General features: G+C 44.0%; 1 protein-coding gene across 2 annotated transcripts in view; it reads right to left on the bottom strand.

Moving 5' to 3' along the window:
- Nucleotides 1-22,172, bottom strand: part of AIG1 (androgen induced 1) — a 206,084-nt gene extending 183,912 nt beyond the window's left edge. The window contains exon 1 of one of the 2 annotated variants that reach the window (XM_080941487.1): nucleotides 21,866-22,172. In XM_080941487.1, the coding sequence (XP_080797613.1) occupies nucleotides 21,866-22,006 (141 nt within the window). In that variant the 5' untranslated portion in view covers nucleotides 22,007-22,172. The remainder of the gene's footprint in view (nucleotides 1-21,865) is intronic. The other variant, XM_080941486.1, reaches the window with a different exon arrangement.
- Between the last annotated feature and the right edge of the window lie 1,928 nt (nucleotides 22,173-24,100).

The raw sequence follows: 24,100 nt of genomic DNA, 5'->3' as shown, positions 1-24,100 counted from the left end.
GCCACATAGTCCCTACCCTTGGGTTTTGGAATGTATAATACCATAGGTTTATCATGACTATAATTATTAATATTATTATTGTTTTGTTTTTGGGTTTTTGTGTGTCTGTCCTAGGGGGCGGAGCATCCTGAGGACAGCTGTGTGGTATTCATCATTATGTTTTGAGGTTCAGGGCACCTGACGAGACTAGATACCCCACTGCCTTTAGGAAAATGCTTCCCACTCTCTCACTTTCCATGCTGTCCTTTGGAAAACAGCCGCACAACATTTCCTGCACGAATTTTCCATGAAGATGTGAGCGCTCATGCTCGGGGGGAACACCCGGAACCCAGGGTCCCGTTTAATGCTGAAGTCAGCCTGAGAACCATTTCAACACTCAGCACAAAGACAGTTCAGACTGGGGCAGCGTCTGCTATCTACGCCCTCAAAACAACAGTGAACAAACCAACAAGTACGACACACGTGGCTCAGAATGTGGTGGTTACTGATCATTACTTCCTCAAAAAAGAAAGCAAGGGTGAAAAGGAAATTATACCCTTTCTCCTCATATGCATATGTGGTCAATTTGACATGAATTCTAGAGACTCCACCAAACACTCTGACGTTCATTCGTGGTCTGCTACAATAGACAGCCATGTAAAAAGTGTGGAATTCCTTGATCCGGATGAGCCCTCTTGGACTGTTACAGCATCACCTAACTCTGATCTATAGAAGGTTCTGTCCACCAACCAGCTAACTGGGTAGAAAACATGAAATTGCTAGTCTGGCTGTAAGCCACAAAGAGTCCTCAGGGGGAAGCAGTTGTGGGGTCTCTTCACAGGACTGTTTTACGGGATACATCATATTTAAAAGAGGCGAGGTTGAAAACACACACAGCAAATTGCACTTAACAATTGTACTTTCAGACAAAGTCTCCGTACTTGGGCACTAAACATAGGACTTTGTCACAGAGCCCCTGAGCATACAGGAAAAACATTTTCTCTTTCAAATCTCAACTAAGTACACTGAAAATGCACATCTGTGCTATTTTCTTCCACCGACCACGTGATGTTTATCTACCCACTGAGCTCCTGTTGGTTAGAACGTAATTCCCATGCACATCTCTGTATCTGAAGAGCCATCGAGCATTCTCTGGAGATGAGCTGGCAAAAAAGACTGAAGGGCTGCCAGGGCTATTTCTGGAGGTGATCGTCACTCTAAGGATCATCCTCTACACATCATTTCTCTAGGGATGCCAGCACACACACCAGGAGAACCTGCTTGACCCTGAAGGTGCTCCTCTTACCGCATCTTGAAAACACCTGTCATACAGAACTCATCAACTGGCAAAGTCATTACCATTTCTGTTTCGTTTCGTGGGCTGAGACAAAAGGCATTCATCTTTGCATTCACAGAGCCTGACACCATAGGATGGTACAGATATGTTCCTTGCCTTCGATAGGATGACAGTGAGACCAATGTATGTAACATTACATATTATACACAGTAATGGAGAGAATGGAAGAGAGCAGGTTTCTTCTATAAAATGTCCTATCTAAGCTGAGACTTGACACATGATGGGTGGAGAGTGAAAGGTAAGGATCAGCCAAGGCAGTGTAAAGCAAGGAACAGGAATGGGAAGGAGGCTATGTCCAGAGATGAGCCTGGAGGCACCAGGAGGGTCTATGTCATGACTAGTATTTAAAGCCATAGTAAAGGTCTTTGTGACAAAGGAAGAACCAGCCTAGTAGTGAGCCTAAATAAAGGAGTAGCCCATTATAGAAATCCTATTGATTCTGGGCTGGAGGGTCAAAATATTGAAGGCAGATGGGCCAGTTAAGAAGTAGTTTAAGCAAGGTTTTTGGAAGAGAGAGAAGGTGATTGATACAGAGAAGAGGATCCAGGCTACAGAGATGCTAAGGATGCTGAGGGAAATCCTAAAGCAGTATGACGTCCATGCTCATGGTAAACAAGAAGTGAAAGAAGAACCAAAAACCACTTCCAGGTTGTGGGCTGTCATGGTTAATCCTGATGATCAATCTGATTGGATTAGGAGGACCTAGGTTAGGGAAGCGCACTTGAGGTTCGGTCTTTAAGGACTAAATGAGGCTTAGAAAGACCTGCCCTAAGTGTGGGCAGCATGCAGAAAAGTGTGTGCCCACATACTGCCCCCTGCACCCTCTCTTCTGACTCTCTCATTGGCAAACTGCTGCAACTCTCCACCATGAGGAACTGAAACCTCTAACCTTATGAGCAAGCTAAATCCTCTCTACCTTGAAGTTATTCCTCTCTGGTGTTTGTCACAGAGGCAGACACGTGAGTAACACACAGGCCTGGCAGAAAAGGTGCCAGTCGCCAAGAGCAAACAGCTCACTAGAGTTTCCTTATAATGTGTTAACATTTGAGTCTTCAGGGCTCTGAAATGAAGTAACCCAACAGAAAGTTAGACGGACTCACTTGGACAGTTAGATAGTCCCAAATCAGACTCCAAAATCCACACAGTGCTGACCATCAGGAAAGTCACATGAAACAGGAAATACGAAGTAGACATCTGCATGAAGGGAGCCCGAGAAAAAGTCAGAAGAACTTGAGGAACAGAAAAACCAGGAGAGGAGAGACGCTCAGGTAGGCAGACACTTCAGAAGGACATTTTATCAACCACACATGAAATAAGGGGCGTATTTTTCACTAGTTCTGGTAAGTAGGAGGGCTATAAGCCTTGATGTTGAGCACAGGTTTAATAGGCTTTCAGAACTAGGAGCCGGTGTGGGATGGGAATTGGAGCCGAGAGTCTGAAGTCAGTGTGGAAAAACTTCACTCCCAAAGCATGATGGGAAATAAAGGGGGGGGTAGTAACCAGGGGCAACTCCAGAATATTTTATCTCTTAAAGAGTGCAGTTTCCAGTCATTTGAGTAGGTCAGCTCTACTGACTAGAAATAGTAAATCAAAGATGTATGAAGGGATGTAAGAGATAAGATGTATTTGTTTTGGAACGGTCATTTCTTCAGCATCAATGAAAACAGATCAGCTACTTAAAGCATGCACCCGTTTCTTCATTCAGCTAACGGTATGTGATACCTCGAGACATTCAGTGTGCTTCTCAATACAGCATTCTACCGTTCTGCCCACACACATCTGCCACTTTTAAGGACATCCAAGGCTCCATCTGGACAAGACATTCAGCATCACACCTACCCCAAACCAACAGAAGAAAAAGAGCTCACACCTCCTCCTCAAGGTGAAGGACACTTCCTGTCTTCAAGTTTCAAAATAGTGTCTCTGCTAATGTGCTGCTAAGGATGCCAGAGAAAAGCAAGACTTTGATTGCTAGTAAAAAGAAAGGTCCCAAGGAGGAGCAGCTGCTGGAAAATGAACAAGGCCTCCACAAAAAAAAAAAAAAAAATCACAGAGTTCATGCATGTAGGTTAAAGACCACCTACAGAGATGGAGGAATAGACTATGTTGCTGGGAAAAAAATGTTAGAAAATGTCCATTATCCCTATGTTATGGGTTAAAGTTTCTTTGTTATACCAATTAATAGCTTAAAGTCCTTATTTAAAATTTGGCAAGCTCATTTCTAACATTAGATGAAAATGAAATGGGCCACAAGAATAAAGATAATTGTAAATGGATTGTTCTTAATATAAATATCAGCAGTAAAGCAATCGGCCTCTGTATTTCTTGACTTTATGTTAGTACCCAATAATGACACGGGAGAAGCAGTGTTTGTTTAAAACTGTACCTTCTTAGCTGAGAAGATAAGTGATCTACGTTGTCCTGCTACAATAATGAGCTACCCCAGCCCCATCTCCTTGCTACTTGCATATTATTAATCTGGCTCTGGATTTCAGGTGTGTCCTGTGATCTCTCTCTGGACCCCTTCCTCATAACTACAAATCCTCCATCCTCTGGCTGACCTGAATCTCCCTTTCTCCCTTTCTCTTACCTCTGGCTGGCAGACGCCCCGACCTATTCTCGATTCTGCCCAGCCATTGAGCAATCAGCTACTGGAAAGGCGGAGAATAAGTGGAAAGACTATTTACACAAACTTGAGACTGGGGATTCTCAGTATAAGCATTACAATGCTGTGTCCTGATTGAAACAAGAAGCGAGAAATCCGCATTTGAATAACACAGGGGTAATCATGACACAAAAATGCTGTGTCTATGGATGATCTCTAAGAGCAAAACTAGAGACTAACCTGAGGGAACATCAAACCTGAACTTACAGACATGGTCATTAAAGAGTGTGACATCAGTGCCAGGGTGGAGAAATAGACATGGATCAGAGTTCAGACACTGACTTATAGGAAAGCTGCCAGGAAACAATGGAGGACCATGGGAGGAAAACAAAGACCCTTGACCCCATACACAACAGCACTGCTAGATTCGCAGAAATAAATGTAAGACGGTAAAACTTCTGGAAGGAAGCACAGAGAAATTCCCTCACGATAGTGAATAAGAGAAGTAGTCCATAAATGGAGAAAAAAATCCTCACAACAATGAAGTAGATTGATACACTTGGCTTCAACAAAGTAAAAAAGTCAGCTAATCCAAGGATAGCATAATTAGGGCCAGCGAGAGGGCTTAGTTGGTAAAGCGACTAGTTTGCAAACATGGGGACCCGAGTTCCATCTCCAGAGCTTCTGTAAAACAAGCCTGCCATTGTCTCTGACATTTGTAACCCCAGTACTCGGAGGCAGAGACAGGAAAACCACCTCTAGATAGCCTAACATAAACAACAAGTTCCAGGTCAAAGAGAGACTCTGTCTCAAAAACAACATGGTGGCACCCAAGGAATAACCCTGGGTTAACCTCAGCCTACACATCCATGATCATGCAAGTACATACATGTGCCTATATGGGCACACATATGTGCTCTCTCTCTCTCTCTCTCTCTCTCTCTCTCTCTCTCTCTCTCTCTCTCTCAGAAGTAACACACAAATGAGGGTAAGTCACACGTGTGTAAGTCACACATGTGGGGAAGTAAACTACTGCATGTATCTGAAAAGGGTTCCTACCCTTTATTTAAAAGTAGTTTTTACAAACCAGAAACTAAGAGTGAGACAATTCAACTTTCTTTTAATGGACAAAGGGTTCAACAGGCATTTCACAGAACAGGCTACTCAAATGGTCATGAAACAAATAAAAATTCGTAACAATTTGTGTAGTCAGAAAAAAAAAATCAAGTTAAAACTATAATAAAGGATTACTGAAAACCCATCAAAATAGCTGGCATCATTTTAGGTAAATTAATATATATACATATATACACATGTGTATATATACATGTATGTATATATGTATATATACATATATATATATATACATATACACACACATATAACATGCCATGCATATGCTCATAGGAGCACTAATATGAACATTTAAGATATGAAAGTAACTCAAAATCACCTCAGAAGTAGAATCTAAAGCAATTCTAAAGCACAGGAGAAAGACGCCACACAGCAGTGTTAAGAATAAATTCCAACACATGCAACCATCCATAACCCCCGAATAAGCAAACAGCCCAAGGAAAACTATATAGGAAGAAAGTGTGCAACTCTACTCTAAGCAGCGCTGACCTAGTGCGAGGTCAGAGCAGTGGTTATCTCTGACAGACAAAAGATCCCGAGAGCTTCAGGTTTGTCTTGTGTTGATGGGTGATGACTCCATCTCTTGTTGGGCTGTTCCCGTAAGATCTGAGTGTTTCTCCGTGTGTCTGTGAGAGTTTGACATAAACAAATGTCGGAGCACAATAACAGTGCCAAATATAAGCCATGGTCTTCCACTTGCACGTGCCTACAGACTTGTGTTTTAAGTGGCATTTCTAACAATAAGTGTCTTAGAAAGTTGAGCACATTTCTGGAACCCATATGTATGCATCTGTCGGAAGCCAGCAGAGGCAAGTGTGAATACTGTCACCTAGAGACAGAAATGGAATTTCATACCCTAGAGCCATACTCTGAGCTTCATCCCAGCCGAAGGGAAGTGACAATTCTCCGAGCTGCTGACTCCTCCTGTGTGTCCCTAGAACCAAGAGAGTGGACCAGAGGAAAGGCAAAGCCAGGCCCTTTGTCTCCTTCCCTGCACTACCAAATAGACAATAGCAACATGTGCATGGTGTGGTGACGAGCTCTTTACGTGCTATACTGCAAGCAAGACATCGTCATAAAGAAAACCTTCATCTTGCCATTTGGGTGGCTGTGATCAAAATGGAGTTAGGCTTCAAATAGGCTTGCGTCTTCTCTCCTACCTCACACTTTCTTCCAGGCTGTTTCTGCAATGAACAATTGAGAGAAAGGCCACTTGGCCTTGCAGGAACAGTCCCCACTGTACCCTGAATGTGTCCTTTACTTATACGAGACGGGGAGCTGTGACCCCGAGTCCAGCTTTTATTTGAGTGCATCATGAACCTGAAGTTAGAAAATCACAGCTGAGGAAAGGAGCCTTCAGTGGATCCAGGGCCAGAAGAAATACGGAAAAAGTTGTCCAGCCGCACCTGAGAAAACGCCTGTGCTCAGCACATCTTCAGTCGAAGCTAAAACAGGACAATTAAAAACACAGCCGTATCCCTCAGCAGCACACGCACAGGATGGACGCACATTTGGCCCGGGGCTCCCGTGTGAACCAATCAGGCTCTGTGGATAGTTGTTAAGGGGACTGTGTTAATCATCTATGATGCTCTTACTCCTGGTCTTAAACTCCAGGGCTAGTTATCAAGAGCTAGGGTCTGACATTCCCCTTCAGTTTTTGGTGGGTATGAACTATGCGCCTATTCCAGTATAAGCTGCCTTTCAAAACCAAGACAATGACAGTGACTGTAAACATTCTCAGGGCCTTTGTCAAAGCAGGAAGCTTGGAATAACCTTTTTAAGAGTTTTTACATGAAACTTACAGGCAAACTAAATTCTTTTTTCCACTGCCGTGAAACCAGATAGGTGTGGTGTCCAGCCCTCATTAGAGAGGCTTCCTCCCTCAGAACGGAGCAGACACAGAGACCCATAGCCAGGCATTGAAGAGAGAGAGAGAGAGAGAGAGAGAGAGAGAGAGAGAGAGAGAGAGAGAATATCTAAATTGGAGGTCCCCGTAAGGTCCTTCCCCTCAGAGCTCTGGGAATCCCAAGGAAATGGGAAGATAAGACTGTAGGAGTCGGGGGAGAGGGGCACCAGGAGAAAATGGTCCACTGAATCATACTGCTCACAGGCACTGAAGCCTCCTGTGTACATGTCATGACTGTTAGCTTGTTGCCTTTGTGAGACCTTTAACAAGGGGAGATGCTCCAGAGGTTAGGCACGACCCCCAGCTGAGGGACGGGGCCACCCACCCATCTCAAAAGCATTAACCTAGAGTTGTTCCTGTCTCAAGCAAATGCAGGGACAAAGAGTGGAGCAGAGACTGAAGGAAAGGCCACACAGAGACTGCCTCACCTAGGGATCCATCCCATCTGCAGACACCAAACCCAGATACTATTGCTGATGCCAAGAAGTGCTTGGTAACAGGAGCCTGGTATGGCTGTCCCCTTAGACACTCTGCCAGAGCCTGACCAATACAAATATTGATGCTCACAGCCAACCATCACACTGAGCATGGGAACCCCAGTGGAGGAGTTAGGGGAAGCACTAAAGGAACTGAAGGGGTTTGCAACCCAATAGGAAGAACAACAACCAGGCTCCCTCCCTACCCCAAGAACTCCTAGGGACTAACCCACCAACCAAAGAGCACACATGGAGAGACCCATGGCTCCAGCTGCATATGTAGCAGAGGATAGCCTTTTCTGGCCTCAATGGGAGGGGAGGTCCTTGATCCTGTGAAGGCTTGATGCCCAGCTGGGGTGGGGAGCAGGTGTGAGGGGGAGGGAGGCTAGTGTGGTGAGGGAGAAGTGGATGGATGGGTAGAGGAGCACCCTCCTAGAAGCAAAGGGGAGAGGGGAGAGGGTGGAGGGTCTGCCAAGAGGAAACTGGTAAGGGGGATAACAATTGAAATGTAAACAAATAAAACAACTAATAAAAAGTATAAAATGAAATAAACAGTGCTGTATCTCTGAGTCATCTTTCACTCCTGTCGGGTTGTCTGGCCCAGCCTCAGCGTGAAGGCTTGGGCTGGGTCCTGTTGTATTCCGCTCTGCCTTCTCTGATGGGAGAAGAAAGAGGAGGTGATGGGAGAGAGAGGAGGTGGAGGGAGAAGAGCTGGGAGGAGTGAGGGGGAAAATGTGGTTGAGATGCATTTTATGAGAGAAAAATCCATTTTCAATTAATTTTTTTCAAAAATAAATTCTTATTTTCCTGTTTCCTTTATAAAAACTAGTTGCTAACTCAGTCTATCTAAATCACGTTGAAACAAACAGAAATTAAATTACTTTTATATTTCTAACAAAAAAAAAGGAAAATCCTCCAACCTTCTCTGAAATCAAGATCAACACAAGGCTAATGGGGAAAAAAAAAAAAGAGTTTTCAAAGAGGGCAGAGAAGTCTGTTCTTATAAACCTGGGGCCCAGACACCCAAGTGGCAATGGGAAGGGACAGAAAACACGGAGACAGAAGAGAAGATTGGAACCAGAGAGACAGTGAGTTACACTTGTGTGAGGTCTCATTCCAACTCATCAAAGTGGCAGAAAGGTATGTGTATTTTCAAATCAGCCGGACACCACTGGCTAACGAGCAAACTGTACTTGACCGGGATTCAACTGCGCCTGGTTTTTTTTTTTTTAAACAGCTGGGCACAGGTCTGCCACAGACACCAGAGTTTAGGTCTGGCATGAGGCCTTCCAAAACAACAAAGCAGGTGACATTCCACAAATACACGCTTCTAATAAATCATTCTGTCAGTTAGCGGGTAACATTTACATATCTTCCTTCCAGCTCCTAATTGGCTAATCAGTTGCAAGTCCAAATTACATAGTACTGAAAGCAATAAAAAACCTAAGTGTGTAAACAGCATCACAATGAGCCATTGTACCCGCAAGTTTACCCTGTTGAAGCATGCTATTTCTGTTGGGGTAGAATAATGACTCCACTTTTATGAAGGCCCTAATCAAGAAAAAAAATGAAGAAACACAATATTTAATTTAGGGTGCACATTACTTTAAAGAGGAATAAACTTCAGGCAGGAGGGAAAAAAGATATGCCAGGAAAGGAAGACTGGGGGTCAAACTATTTCCTTTACATATGTCCCCACCACACAGTGGTCCTCGTCTATACGCTATTCTTTGGCTAAATGCTTTTCAGACTCTCTCTTGCCCACCTTGAACAAACAACCAAGCAGAGAAATTGGGATAAACAAAGCAAAGGTAGCATGGCTTCCGCAGATGAAGAATCTTTCCGAGTTTTAATACTATTTCTCACTAGAAGGCTTATGGGAGCTTTCACAGAACTAGCAACTAAAAGAACGGCTGATATTTACCACTAAACGTTCAGTGGAAACCAAATGTGCCCATTGTAAGGCAGAAGTTTGTACAGAGTGATTGTTAATCCTAAATGACAACTGAAAAAGAAAACTTTTGTTAACATTTTTTTAAATAATTGTTTTCACCGAATATTTCTCCAAAATATCTCCAGCATAACTGGACATTTTTAAAAATCATGTACTTCAGCTTATATATGAAGATCTTTTTTCCTCTAATTTTGAGTTATTTCTCAAACATGTTCTGATCATTTCCCAATCATCTAGTACAGCATTTTTCATTATTCAACTGAATTAAAACGTTTAAGAGCTATACATTATTGCTGCAGTATTTTAGTGCAGTTTTAAAAATGAGATACCCACTAGAGGAAATGTATAGAAAATGCTAGTAAAAACCCAATTAATCCTTGTGTACAAGGTTATAAAATAAGGTCTTGGATGCTTGTGGTTTCCATTTAGATTAGGAGCAATGGGGTCGAGGTGGTTTGGGAAGTGAAGAAAGGAACTGTTTTAACATACATTTTGGAAGAAGGGAGTTGTACAAAGGCAGGAGTCTTAGCAGAGACTTCATGTTTCCCTTTGGAGGTCCATCAACACCTGGAGGGCTTTTCAGGCCAGAATGGAAAATGAGCTCCACAAGGAACGAATGGCTGTGGTCTGGAAGGGGTGGGGGTGGTGTCTAGAAGTGATTACTGGGGAATTCAACACTAGGGATAAAGATGAAGAAGAAAATATAACCCAGAGGAATAAAACAGGAAACTACCACAGTGGTCGGATGGTTCCCAGAAGACTAGAGATTCCCAGAGTTCAAGTTCTGTGGCAGTGTTACAAGGAAGTAACCAATTGGCCTAAACATTTCTGGGACCTTAAGTTGTGTAAGTACTCAGGGATGCCATAATATTAGCTGGTTGGTGGTCAGCAGTGGCTTTGATTAGAGCTGATTCGTCAGAAGGAGGTATGTTCAAGAGAGAACAGACTCGGGGAAGCCGGACATCTGCTCCGATTTTAGTTTTCAACTTTTGCTGAACATACACACAGAGAGAAGCTACATAGCATTAGACACCTCAAGATAAAAACAAATTGTATTGTATTCTGTTTGCATGCTCATGGGAAGGGGACAGTCAGAATGGAAAAGTATTCAACAGGGAAGAGGAAAGAGATAGTCTGGGCCATGGAAGAGTCAGTAGGTAAAAGGTGTTGAGGTCCAGCGTGTTCAAAAAGAGTTGACCATCATGAAGAGAGGGGCAGATAGACAGGGTTAAGTAAAGTTAAACCCAACATGAAAGTTCCTTCTGATTGACTTTCTTCGCCTGAAACAAGAAACAAGGTCACCCTGATCGTTGACCTGAGGTTGGTATCGCAGTGAGACGTGACTGTGGAGTTCCTATCCCCAAATGGAACATCTACAACACAACCCTACGCCCAAGGCTCAAGCAGACATCATCAAAGAGGAAACAGAAGGATCATAAGAGCCAGAGAACCAGGATCAGTTCTGTGTGATAGTTTCTTCCGGAGAGGACAAAAATGTTGCTCCTGTGAGCCCTCAACAACATGGCTGCCCTACAGGAAAACTTTTCAACAACCACACTAGTCCACATGCCAACACAGACGCAGGAATTTTTCATAAAGCCTCATGCTTAGATAAAGAGCTATAGGCAATGAATGGCTACTGAGGAAAGGGAAATCCGGTTCCTTTGGTTGGTTATTGGTTGGTTGGTTATTGGTTGGTTGGTTGGCTAGCTGGCTGGCTGGCTGGCTGGCTGGATGGATGGATGGATGGATGGATGGATGGATGGCTGGCTGGTTGGTTGGTTAATTGGCTAGTTAGTTTTTCCAAGGACAACACCCCTATCTGAAGTGGTCATCCCTAAAGAAATTCAAATGAAGGCAGCAGTAATTGGAATCAGTAGGAGATAAACGCACGTCCACAATACATAACACACACACACATATAAAGAGGCCCTGAAGTCAAGAAGGAATTGGGAAGGCATTGGAGAAATTAGAGTGTGTGAAAATGATGCAAATATATTGTATAAGTGGCCTTGAAATCATCATATCATCATCATTAATTATTAAGATAGTTCTCTGGGGAAGAGAAGAAGTTGGGAAAGAGAACAGACAGATGTCCAAGATACTAACTAGGACTGAGGAAAATGGGTAAAAGGCATTCTGTGATGAGGAAGCTGCCTAAAAGCATTTGGTGCAGCAGCTGAAGCCTTTGGTCATCACCCCTTAGCCATACCAAGCAGAATCCTTTGTGCCTTTCTCCAATACGGTGTAGCTGTTTGTACAGGCATGGCCAGGAGAGAAGCTGAGTTCAGATCTTCCGAGTAGACAAAGACTAAGGACTGGAAAGAATTGGTGCTTAAAGATGTTCTAGTGTGTACTTACTGAGCATGGGCTATATGCTGATGCATAAAATAACGAGAAAAGTACATACAGAACTGTGAATGGTGGAGGCAGACAGACAGTGGGGCCAGCAAAAGGCCAAGCAGGGTCATCTGGGAGATAGGATCCTGGAAAAGCAACCTCACCGTGTCTTTACCATCTACAGCTTCTCAGTTAGTCACACTTCCTTTCTACTTAGGGATACTAGGACACACTTTTTTTTTTTAAGTTAATTTTTTTTTCCCAACCAGCTTTGGCGGTACACACTTTTAATCCCAGCACTGAAGAGACAGAAGCAGCAGGATTTCTACAAATCTGAGGACAGCCTGGTCTACACAGTGAGTTCCAGGCCAGCCAAGGTTACACAGTGAGACCCTGTCTCAAGGCACACACACACATTTTCATATGATATGTTTTAGATGTGGTTCCCCCTCCCCAAATCCTCCCAAACAAACAAGAAAGATGTTCTAGTCAAACAATGTGATGACCTCTTGATAATATATGGAAAATTTGATATGAAAAGTCATTTAAAATCATCATGCTTCTTCGGCCTCCAATAAAAACATTAAATAAGGTAAAGCCACTGAGTCACAAGTCACATGAACGCATCTCTTGGCTGCTCACATATCTGGTAGACACCAATGCCTGAATGGAGACACACCTCCTTTTTTGGTATTCGATTTCAAAGTCATAAAAGTCATTACAAAGTTGATCACCAACAGACACCACCCAGCATGTACCTTCCATCCAGATCAGCATGACTTTCAGGTACCGGACAAAAGCAAAATTTTGGCAGAACTCACGCTGAGGTTTCAAAGGCTAAGTCTCCTGAGTGCCAAGAATAAAGCAAACTTTTCCAACTTCTCCTACTTGCTTTGTTCTTCAAAGCCACAAATTACATTTTGGGTTTCTTTCTTTTTTTTTTTTTTTTCATTTCAATGATGTCTTATTTATTCTTAGAAATTTTATTCATATAGTCAATGTTTCTTGACCAGATCCAATCTCCACTTACCCCTCGTACTTCCTTTTGTGCGTGTAATTTTTAAAAGTACCTATACGTACTGACCTAGGTTGTCTTACCTGAGAGCTTAAACATTTAATCTCTCTCCCTTTCCTCAGTATTATATGTAGTTAAGCTATTAGTCTGTAATATTAGTCCAGAAATGACCATGTCACTGCAACTCTTGGCTCTTGTGCTTGGGTTTTGCCACATAAATAGCAATTAAGGTGATACCAGAGAGCATTCAATTGCCCAGTCAGGTTACACAATTAGCCGACTGTACTGGCTGGTTTTGTGTCAACTCAACACAAGCTGGAGTTATCACAGAGAAAGGAGCCTCAGTTGAGGAAATGCCTCCATGAGATTCAGCTGTAAGGCTTTTTCTCAACTAATGGTCAAGGGGGGAGGGCCCAGCCCATTGTGGGTGGAGCCATCCCTGGCCCAGCCCATTGTGGGTGGAGCCATCCCTGGGCTGGTAGACCTAAGTTCTATAAGAAAGCAGGCTGAGAAAGCCAGGGGGAGCAATCCAGTGAGTAACATCCCTCCATGGCCTCTGCATCAGCTCCTGCTTCCTGACCTGCTTGAGTTCTAGTCCTGACTTCCTTTGATGATAAATAGCAACGTGGAAGTGTAAGCTGAATAAACCCTTTCCTCCCCAACTTGCTTCTTGGTCATGAAGTTTTGTGCAGGAATAGAAACCCTGACCAGACACAGACATTATCTCATTTAATCCTCACAACAACCCTTATATCATGAATATTATTATTATTATTCCTCTGTTTAATATCAAAGCAAACAAATGAAACAGAAGAATTTAAACTTGCAGAAGGGAATTAATTTGTTCAAAGTCAGAGAGTTGATACATAGAAATGCCACACCTGAACTTCACTGCCGTACTGAATCTAACCACTTACCCCTTATGCTATACAGTCCAATAGACACGAAGCATCACTAATACTAACGGGCTCACATGTTGTATATAATTTCCCCAAAATATTGTCAGCATAGTTTGCTGAGAATTCATGTTTATCATTATCATTATATTCAACTATTAAAAAAATTCCTTGAGAAATAGGCATGTTCCTTCAGAGGACACAGTGAGTGTTAAACTAGCCACAGACTCCTGAAGATTTCTGTGGGAGGAGCTCTGACATCAGGAAGCTTTTCTTTAGTCCCTGACAGATGCCTCCGAGTGGCCTCAAGAATTGATGTCACCTGCTGCTCTCCTCCAGGCTGAACCAGCCAGGACTAGACAGCCAATAGACTCGAAGGTTGGGGTTCTGTTAGTTATCTTTCTGTCACTGTGGTGCAACACCGTGACCAAAGCATCTTCAGGAAGAACTTGTGATGGCTTGCAGTTCCAGGGGGGCAAAGTCCATAATGACAGGAAAGGAGGTGACAGTGGGGACAGGCAGCAGAGAGATATGTCATCACACGGAGAATGCAGAGAGAAAGAACAAGTAGTGGGGACAAGACTATGAACCCACAAAGTTCATTCCCAGTCCCAGGGATGTACTTCCCCCAGCAAGGCTCTCCCACCTAAAGGCTACATAATCTCCAGGGCCACAAACTGGAGAACAACTGTTCAGATACCTGAGCATATAGGAGACATTGTTCCTTCAAAGCTCCAAGCAGTCTTTTTTTAAAAAAAAACCTTACTTAATTCCTCAAGGGACCCTACACCATATATGAGCAGGCTTGCAAGAGTTATGCTGTGCTATGACTTCTGTGCCCTGTGTCCATAGGTAGATGTTTCCTTAATTACACTCATTCAAATTACTTGTCATATAATAAAAATCCTGCACAGTCCTAGAAGTGATGTTTGAACAAGGAATATGCCACAGCACTTAAAAAGGATTTTTACATGTGGGAGGGTGCCTATTCACATGTCTGCATGTGCATGTGGACCCAGAGGTCACTTTTGGGTGTCATTCCGAAGTAGCCGTCTATTTTGTTTTTGAGACAAGTTAACTCACTGGCCTGGGACTCACCAGTTAAGTTAGATTGGCTAGCTAAGGAGCCAAGAGGGGTGGCCTCCATCGGCCTCTCTGGTGCTGAATTAAAAGGCCGTAGCCATCATGCCTGGCTTTTTAAAAAGTGAGTCCAAGGGATGAAACTCAAATTTCCGTGCTTGTGCCGCAAGTACTTTACCCACCAAGCTCTGTCTCGGCTCCCGTGTGAGGAGCGTGAAGATGCTGAGAAACATTACTGAAACGAGATGTGTCATGGGACACCAGAGATTCTTCCAGCAGACTCCTAATGGTGAAGAGCCAACGTCTCAGCTCAGACCTCATCAATCACTCACGACCATGCTACGGGCAGCTGTAATGGAGAGTGAGAAGATTGCACGTGCAGGCCCAGGGGTACCGGACACACAGAACCATTCTGATCTCTTCAGCAGTGCTAATGAGGATTAGGACATGAAGATGTATGCTTGGCTCAAGTCTTCGTTATGAGCCCAAACCAAATGTAGCTAACGCCGCCGAGTTTTATTAACTCGGGGTTAAAGACACCTAGTCACTCACATTTATGAGCTATGTGCCGAAAGGTTTGCAGCACCCGGACAGGAAACTGTTGGGCTGAAGCGCCTTGAGAGGTTTTTGGCATTGGTGCCGTAGACATTCCAATCTAGAGGGCTAGCAGGAGCACAGACAAACATGTGCTCTGGTATTGGAAGGATGGCAAAGAGATCTGAAGCTAAGACAGGCCCTTAATGGCCTTGTGCTGCTATTCTGTGCCTAAGAGTGTGTCCCAAGAAAAATAATCACAGGTGTGCGTAAAATGAATCTATTCCCACATTTGCTCGGACAATCGATAGGCCCCCATATGAAGCAAGAAAGACTTAGTAAAAAGTCCAAACGGCTCAAGAAAAGGTTTACACAATATTTTCTTTACAATCCAGGTATGAAAACCATACACAGGCTGTTTGTTTCTGCTGCCAGTCCGATTGGAGCCTTCACTTACTATTCTAAGTGACCGCTGAAAAGCGGGACAGGCCACAGACAGTGGCCACAAAGTGATGTTTGGAGAGCACACTGTGGAAGGTGGATGTAGCCATTCACAAAAGCACCATGGTGCACCTCTTGCGCACCTAATCCCGCTTGCAGTACACAACTTCTACAAAGGAAATGTATGCTCATGCAGACATTGGGACACGAATATTGACAACAGTACTTTTCATTGTCATGACAAACATGAAACAAACGTGAGAATAGAAGCTTGGATTCATGACTTCAATCCCTGAAACCCACACAAAGATGGAACAAGAGAAAACCACAGAGCTGTCCCACTAATATGTATAGCACGTGTAATAGTATATGCACACACAGAGAGAGAGAGAGAGAGAGAGAGAGAGAGAGAGAGAGAGAGAGAGAGAATAAAAATAGATTGAACAAAATGGACAGATTGTGGTACATTTAACAACAGGGAACACATTGATATAAGGCAGCACTCATGGATTTGAAATCCATTATGGTAAATGAATTAAAAACAGATTTCAAAGCATACAACAGGCCTTCCTATTTTGTTTCTAGGCAAAGGTAAGGCTCTAGACAAAGAGCACAGATACCATTTGTAAAACAAGTCTGCAGCTGACAGGCCAAGGGAGTGCTTGACCATGAAGAGGCGAAAATGCCAAGTTATGTTTTGGATAGTCATGATAGTAATTACTATCTAAACTATGTATGAATCTGTCTAAACCCAGAAAAATCGCACCGAGGAGTATTTAATGTGTGGAAATTAAAAATAAGTTTATAGAAAATATGCACAGATACTGATCTTGTGTTTGTAATAAATTGTGCAATAAGTTGTGTGTAACTGACAGTAAATATTAGGCTATTGCTATATTGGTGTCTGAGTAACATTTTTAATTGGAAAATAAGATGTAAACAACATGTTCTCTTTTCAATATCTGGTACACATATACACATATGTAATACACGCACACATGTATCTGTGCTCTTTTTGTGTGTTCCTATTGGCACACACATGTCCAAAGTAAATAACAACTTGGAACACTAAGCTATAAGGAAATTAGGGAAAACTAAGGTGGAAATCCTTTCTCCCCTATGATTTTGTGTATTTTACAAATATTTTCCTTTTAATTTTTTTAAACTTCAAATGATAATAACTTGTGGTCACAGAGGTACCAGTTTTCTACAACAGCTACATATTGCATTTGAAGTTAACATTTTCCACGATTTAAAAGCTTCTGCGTTAGAAGAGAGAAGGGCTGGCAAGCTCCTCCCCCACCCCCCACAACCACCCCACCCACCCCCGCAGAATATGTTCTACTCCACAATGGAGCTTGTCAAAGGGTGTGTCACTTTCAAACCGAGCCCTCTCGATACACTGGGATTCGCTGCACTGCAGGAGAGAAATGAGCCTTGTAACAATCTCCCACAAGCTGCACGGAGAAAGCCTTGCTATTACAAAACCCCAGGCAGCCAGATTTTTTTCCGAGCTTGGTTGGAGCACAAGAACATCTGATTCAATGTGGAAAATTGTACGATTGTTCTCGTCTCCACAGAAACATGTGACATTTCAGGACAACACAGAAAAACAGATGAAAACCCTCAAAAGCAGTTACCAATTTTGCTGAATGCTATACCAGACAAGGAGGAATGGCAAGGGTGGGGAGAGCAGTGACCTCAGCCTTTGGTCACATGACTTTCTGTGAGCTCAACACCATTCTCAGCTAAGAGAGAGAACTGGTGAAGAAATCGGCCACCAGCTCCCTTCCTGCGACTCCCATGACCACAGGAGGCTTCTGTGTTCTATGCCTGATCCAAACGAAGCCTGGAGAGAGACAGACAGACAGACAGACAAAGACAGACAGAGATAGGAAGAAAGAGACATACAGAGAGGACACAGAGAGACAGAAGGAGAAAGACACAGAGAAAGGAGACAGAGAAAGTGGTATATCTATATCTATAGACATAGATAGTGGTAGAGAGATAGAGAAACAATAAAACAGAGGGAAGAAGACACAGAGACAGGAGAGGGGAGGGAGGGGAGGAGAAGAGAGAGAAGAGAGGAGAGGGGGGAGGGAGGGAAAGGGGGAGGGGAGGGGGAGGGAGGATTCTTCCAGTTTTTCTCCCAGATTAAGAAAAAAATAATGGATCTTTCAAGAGTCCACACACACTGGGGTGTCCTGCAGGAAAGCTTGCAGTTACATCCTCAGATCACTATCCAAAAGAATTACAAACAAAGGAACACCTAACTTATTTCAGCAAGCAGCAATGAACCATAGAATGAGGTCAAGTAGACATTTGATCAGTTTAGAAGTGACCACGAGACCATGGCAAATGCAACGGAGTTTCTTCTGCCTTTCACATTTACGTAAACGTGAAACGTTCTCCGTCTAAAGCTATACATATGTTCTCCAGGAACACTGGACCAGTCGTCCCCTGTTGTTTGAACAGTCCGAGCAAGAACTTCCATATTGGAGCACTTATTATTCTGTTCTTTTTATGGCTTTTTTTTTTTTTTAATTCTTTTTTCAACAGGTAGTAGAAGGCAATGACAGCAAACTGAAAGACTCTCAGCCCCTTCCCTTGGGTAAAATATGAGACCTTGCCTTGCCCTCTCATAAAATTAAGAAGCATCCAGTGAAGAATATTTAATTAGCTGAACACAATGACACATGCTTTTATTTCCAGCACTGAGAAGAAAGGGGGTGGGAGATGGGTGAGGGGTGAGGGTGGGGGGGGGCAGCCTTCTTGAGTTCAAAGCCAGCCAGGGATAGACAGTGAGACTTTGTCTCAAAAACAAAGCAAACAGACAAAAGAATGTTTAACTGTAATATTGAAAAGGGGTTGTCTATCACGTGACTAAGTGTGTGCTAAATATGAGGTTAGAAGTGTCAGACTTGAAGAGTCAGTGCCTAGGAAGGCAGTGCTTTCTGGCATGACGCTGTTGAATTCATTATTCCAAATGGCTAGCTGAGGCAATGAATGAACTTGTGAGGATGTTTTCTCTAAACCACAGGCTTCGCAGCCATCGCCGTTCATCTGCTTAGGTCACCAAAACTTTAGTGGGGTAAAACTCAGATGTCAGCAAATCAGTACGTCCTCCATTAGAGCTAAGAGGGAAATCCAATTTTTTGCCCCTTCCTGGCCTGAAAATCCCCTCCCCCATCCTCACAGGGGGAACCGTATCTCTCTGTCACTTGACCCCATGGTCACATCCTTTCAGAGGGCTCCTGTGTGCACAGAGCTGTTACTTATTCCAAGTACTTCTGAATAATTCAGCTCAGCAAACGGCAGTCTCAATCCCTCTCTCGCCTGCTAACTTAACACAGTCAGGAGATTCTCAGCTTTAAGGTGTGGAAATCCTTGGGTCCCCTGGTTCTTCCTACCACATCAAGGTGGTCTGTTTCCACCTACCAACTGGAAATCTCCCATGGTACTCTAGTTGCCTCGAAGTCTCTCCACACTAAGGAAAGCAACTCTTGGGCAAGAACATCGAAGATGACTGGTAGCGATGAGCCATGTTTCAGCTTTTGACCACTGGCTCTGATTCTGCTAGAATGACTCTCCTGAGCAAAGAAAGATTTGACCACCGCATAACCACCCGTGCCCGGATTCATTCGGGAGCCCCAGCTCCCCGAATCCTGCCAAGTAAACTGATGCCCAGTAGTAGATTCAAACCATGGTGGTCATGATTAGAGGCCTCCCTTGCAATCCAAGGGGGGCGGAAATGGGGCCTTCTTGTTAAAGGTGTGGAAAGCAAAAGCCCTCTTTGAAAACTGCCTAGAATCATTAAAATTGCCTGGTGTGAGTACAGTTTACCCGCTGTCATGTAAAAACACACGGAATGTAAAATTAAACACGTAGCCAACATTAATGGCCATCACAGGAGTCCGACAGATTGGCTGTTTGAACAGCTATATAACACTCCAAGGACTCTAAGCCTTTAATAGACGAATAACACTCCGCGTCCTTTTTGGAATATAACTTCAGAGGTAGTTTCCCTCGGGAACTACTAGTTAAGTGTAATTTTATTCCATATCAACCAGGAGCCACCGACTGTGACAAGTTAGAAGGGCTGGATTAAGAATCTAGATGAGCAAAGGGCTAAAAACCTAAGTGTGAAATGAAGTTTCAAACCTGAGCCGAAGACTGGGCTACCAAAAGAAAACCTGTATAGTTAAGTGCCATTAAAAATAGACGGGCCCAACAATATCACACCAGAATAGAAAGGACGTGGCAGCCTGTCAGGCTGACTGCCACTGCCTCGGGTCACATGAGGGTTCACGGGAGGGAGATTGTTTCTTGTGAGCCTCATTTACTATTTAATCCATAATACGAAATACCAATGTAAAGCGACAACGCTGCCTTGAGTTAACCAACACCCCCAGTTCCTAATGACCTCTCACCCAACGGCCTGTGCCCTGCTCCCCCACAAGAACCATGAAAGTCACAGAGAAGCAGTGTTCATATGGCTCCATCCTTGGTCACACTCACATGGGCCATCTCAATGGAAGGGGTGGCTCAGGAGTGAGAGAAGGACTTGACTCAGAAGGAGCTCTGCTCCCATTGCATCCTGAAGGACTCTAGGCACATATGTATATATATATATATGTATATATATATAAAGGTATGTGAGCATCATTAACTTTCCACTCTTAAGAAAACACATGATTCCTGGTGCCTTGTCAGTGCCCTAAGTGCTTTCTCTGCATAATTATCAGAGCCTTGGCTCTACTAAAGACTGAGTATACTCTGAGGAAGCAAACAGCTGCTTGCTCTACCACACATCTGGCAAAGCCAGTCTCCACTGGCTAGCCAATCGACCCATCCAGGAAGGTAACCCTGGGGACTAGCCGTCCACCTGAAAGCTACAAGGAGCTGAGAGCGAAGTCCCAACATGTGATCCTCAAGTGGACAGACAGGAACAAAAGAAAAAAAAAAAACAAAAAAAAAAAAAAACAACAACAAAAAACAAAACAAAACTGGTGGGGATTGGGAATTCATATGTAATTTCAGTAAGAAGTTGAAAAGCCCAACTCAGGCAACACCAGGCAGCTTTGTGCCTAGAGGCAGGTGGGGACAGGCATGTATACCTTATATATTGCAAATAGAAGGTCTTCTGAGCATCTAACTTTATCTCTTTAGGCATCATACGCCTCTGGAAAGGTCTTCAAATAGGTTCAAGTTTGTCAAAATGGAGGGTCAAAAAAAAAAAAACTTGTGCCAACCTTGTGTCTGTGCCCCTCTAACTGGTGATCTCAGAGTCTTAGCATTCCGGGGGTTGGTTGTATATTTCCCTCTGTCATCTCTTAATCGCTTTGTTTCTGTACATGGCCCTTGTTTGATCACCTCTGGGTGGGTTTGCGACTTGATCTTGGTGACTTTTCAAAGTTCTGCATCTACCTCGAGTCATTACTAGGCATTGTGCCAACCCTCTGAGTGTCTACAGGAGTACTTCCGGTAGCCGTAGAACGAAAAAAAAACTTAAGAATAATAATTATAGTCGTCTGCTCCTCTTTGAAATGGTCGTGTGTCAACACAACAGATGATTGTGCAAACTACAAACTTTCCCTGTGGAAGACTAGGAGTTCAGTACTTGCCAAGTGGAGCAGCCACCGTGAACTGCGCTCTCTGTTTCTAGAAAAAACAGAGTCATAAACAACGTGCTGACAGTGGGCAGAAAAGCATGTGCGAGGGTTTTATTGGGTGATTTCTCTCCTTCAGAAGGAGGTGCGTTTGGGTGTTTGTAAGCCATGCTCCATGGAACCAGACAATACTCAAGTCTCCTCTGGGTGCTGCAAGTTTACCTCTGCAGGTGGCTCTGGAAAACCCTTCAGTAGACAATGAACCAGAGGGCACGCATGATCGAAGCCAGCAGAGGCTTTTGGTGGTGCAATCCTCTTACCAGGTCACTTCTTAGAAGCAGGCCTGTGCCCATTTGACTGTGCCCCCATGTTTTCCTCTTCTACCCACCAGGTAAAGGTGAGAGGGGCATCCAGGCCTTCACGGGAACCCAGTGTGGCTGTTGGTGGTGAGTATGCATTGGTGCTCCCGTGTGACACACACACACACACACACACACACACACACACACACACAAACGGTGTGCAGCCCACGGCCTTACCAGATCAATGAAGGTCAGGAACTTCCAGCTCCCCCCATAGGTCTGATGCGAGGGCATTTCGATGGCCTTGTAGTTGCACAGAATGGAGCAATAGGACAGCAGGATGGCCACCCGCAGCACCTGGCAGGGGACAAGCGCCATGTTCGCGCGGCCTGGCCCCGCCGGACTACTCGTGGGGAGGGCAGGCGAACTGCTTCGCTTTGCCCGGCGCCGTGGGAACCGGGGCGCGGCGCGGCGAGGGGCGGAGCGCAGGAGGCGGGGCGCGTCCCCGGGGACAGCGGCGGCGCCCGGCGCACCGGCGACCTGCGCGGGCGGGGCGGGAGTGCGGCGGACGCGGGCTGGCGGCCTGGAGTCATCTCTGGCGTCATCTGCGTCATTCTGCAGCAGCGCTCGCCATCCCGGCCGGGCGCCCCCTAGGCGGTCCGCGAGGTCCCCCCCCACCCCCGTCTCTATGGTGGGAGCGCCTCCCCGGCTACCGAGAGCCAGATGGGAAGGACCGGACCAAATCGGTCCTGATCCGGCATCCCTGGGCAGCTGGTGCTGGCTGGCACCAGATGGGGTCAGAGCCTGTAAAGCGTGTAAAGCTGCACACAGTCCCCGTCCAGGGACACCCATTACTTAGGATTCGGTAGAGGGTTTAACGTCAATGAGCATTTTGACTGTGAAACCCCTTATAAATTCCGCAAGGCTTTATTGATTTATCAATATGCACCAGAAGATTCAACACGAGCTTTGAAATTTTTCTTTTTGAACTTTTTATGACGGGGAGGGGGTCGGTATACACGCACGTGCCACGGGACAAGCGTGGGGGGTCAAAGGACAGTTAGTGGTAGTCCCCGCCATCGAACTCGGGTCATGAGGCTTGACAGCAAACTCCTTTACCAGCTACTGACCAGGGCAAGTTTTATAAATAGAAGCCTATGCTCATTACCATGACTGATACAGAGTCAGCATTCCATTTTAAAGCCAAACCACCCGGAGGATGTAAATCTCACCCACGCATGTGTGATTTCATACAAATCTTTCGGAGTTAAAATTCCTTTTGCACTTCGACATTCCCCCCGCCCCCCTTGTACTCCAGCGCCAGAGCTGAATGGGAGGAACGTAAATATAAACTGGATTCCCTCAGCCTTCCAGTAAATGTTCTCACAGGAGAGTTGCAACAGTCTGTGGGCAGAGTAGGGTTTTTTTTTTTTTTTTTTTGTTTTGTTTTTTTTTTTTTTTTTTTTTTGTTTTGTTTTGTTTTGTTTTTTTGTTTTTTTGTTTTGTTTTGTTTTGTTTTAAATCATGATCGTGTTTCAGCCAACCAGATAAAGGGTCCGGTTATGAGAAGACCACATGGGTATTTCCTGTGGATCCATTCAAAACAGGTGTCTCCTTCAAATAGTCTCTGAGTCAGAGGGTGTGGTGGGAAGGTCTCGGGAAAGCGGATCCTCAGCGGTAAAGAGAAGTTAGCAAGGGTTGTAGTCCGGCTTGTAGGTTTTTCCACTCCACTAGGGAACAGAGACGCTAGATCTCCTTAACGGGCATAAGGATGCTGAAAGAAGCTGAAATCACAAGATGATATTACTGGCATAAAAGCCATCTTCATTCAGAATTTAGAATTCAGTTCATCCTCATGTTTAAACGGTCTATTTGCATGTGTGTGTGCTTAATGAATGTTCCTATGATTGGGAGAAAGGAAGGAATTTACTGAATTCCTCTCGCTCTCACTGGGGCCTAATGAAGTTTTATAAAGTGGTGTGATGTTTCAAAGTTGGATTCAACCCTCTTTCGATTTTAGGAAGTAAGATGATTGTAATTATAAGACATATTATTATGAAATAAAGTGTTGTTTTTATAAAGCTATTTAAAAGTTTACTATGGGCAATTTTTCAATAAATACTATGGCATCAAGTACTCTCTTGCCCTCTCTCCCAATCCCCAGAGGGGTGTTTGGGGCTTATTTTAACAGGTTTACTTTCATTATCTTGGTTTGCTAACCATTGTGAGATGACTTTATGTCTTTAATAATGAAACATTTTACATAAACCTGAGCTGAAATCATGCTTCATTAAGAATGTTCTTAAGATTTCTTGCTCGTAGTTTCTTAACGTGTTCAATGGCTTTCATTTTGCTATTTAAAATACTTTAAAAATTTGTATTTTATGCTTTGCCTACATTTATGTCTGTGAGGGTATTGGGTCCCCTAGAACTAGGGAGCTATGGACAGCTGTGAGCTGCTGTATGGCTTCT

The sequence above is a fragment of the Micromys minutus genome (assembly GCF_963924665.1).
Source record: "Micromys minutus genome assembly, chromosome: 30".
Lineage (NCBI taxonomy): Eukaryota > Metazoa > Chordata > Mammalia > Rodentia > Muridae > Micromys > Micromys minutus.
The sequence above is the reverse complement of the archived record's forward strand: the minus strand, read 5'-3'. Positions and strand labels throughout refer to the sequence as shown.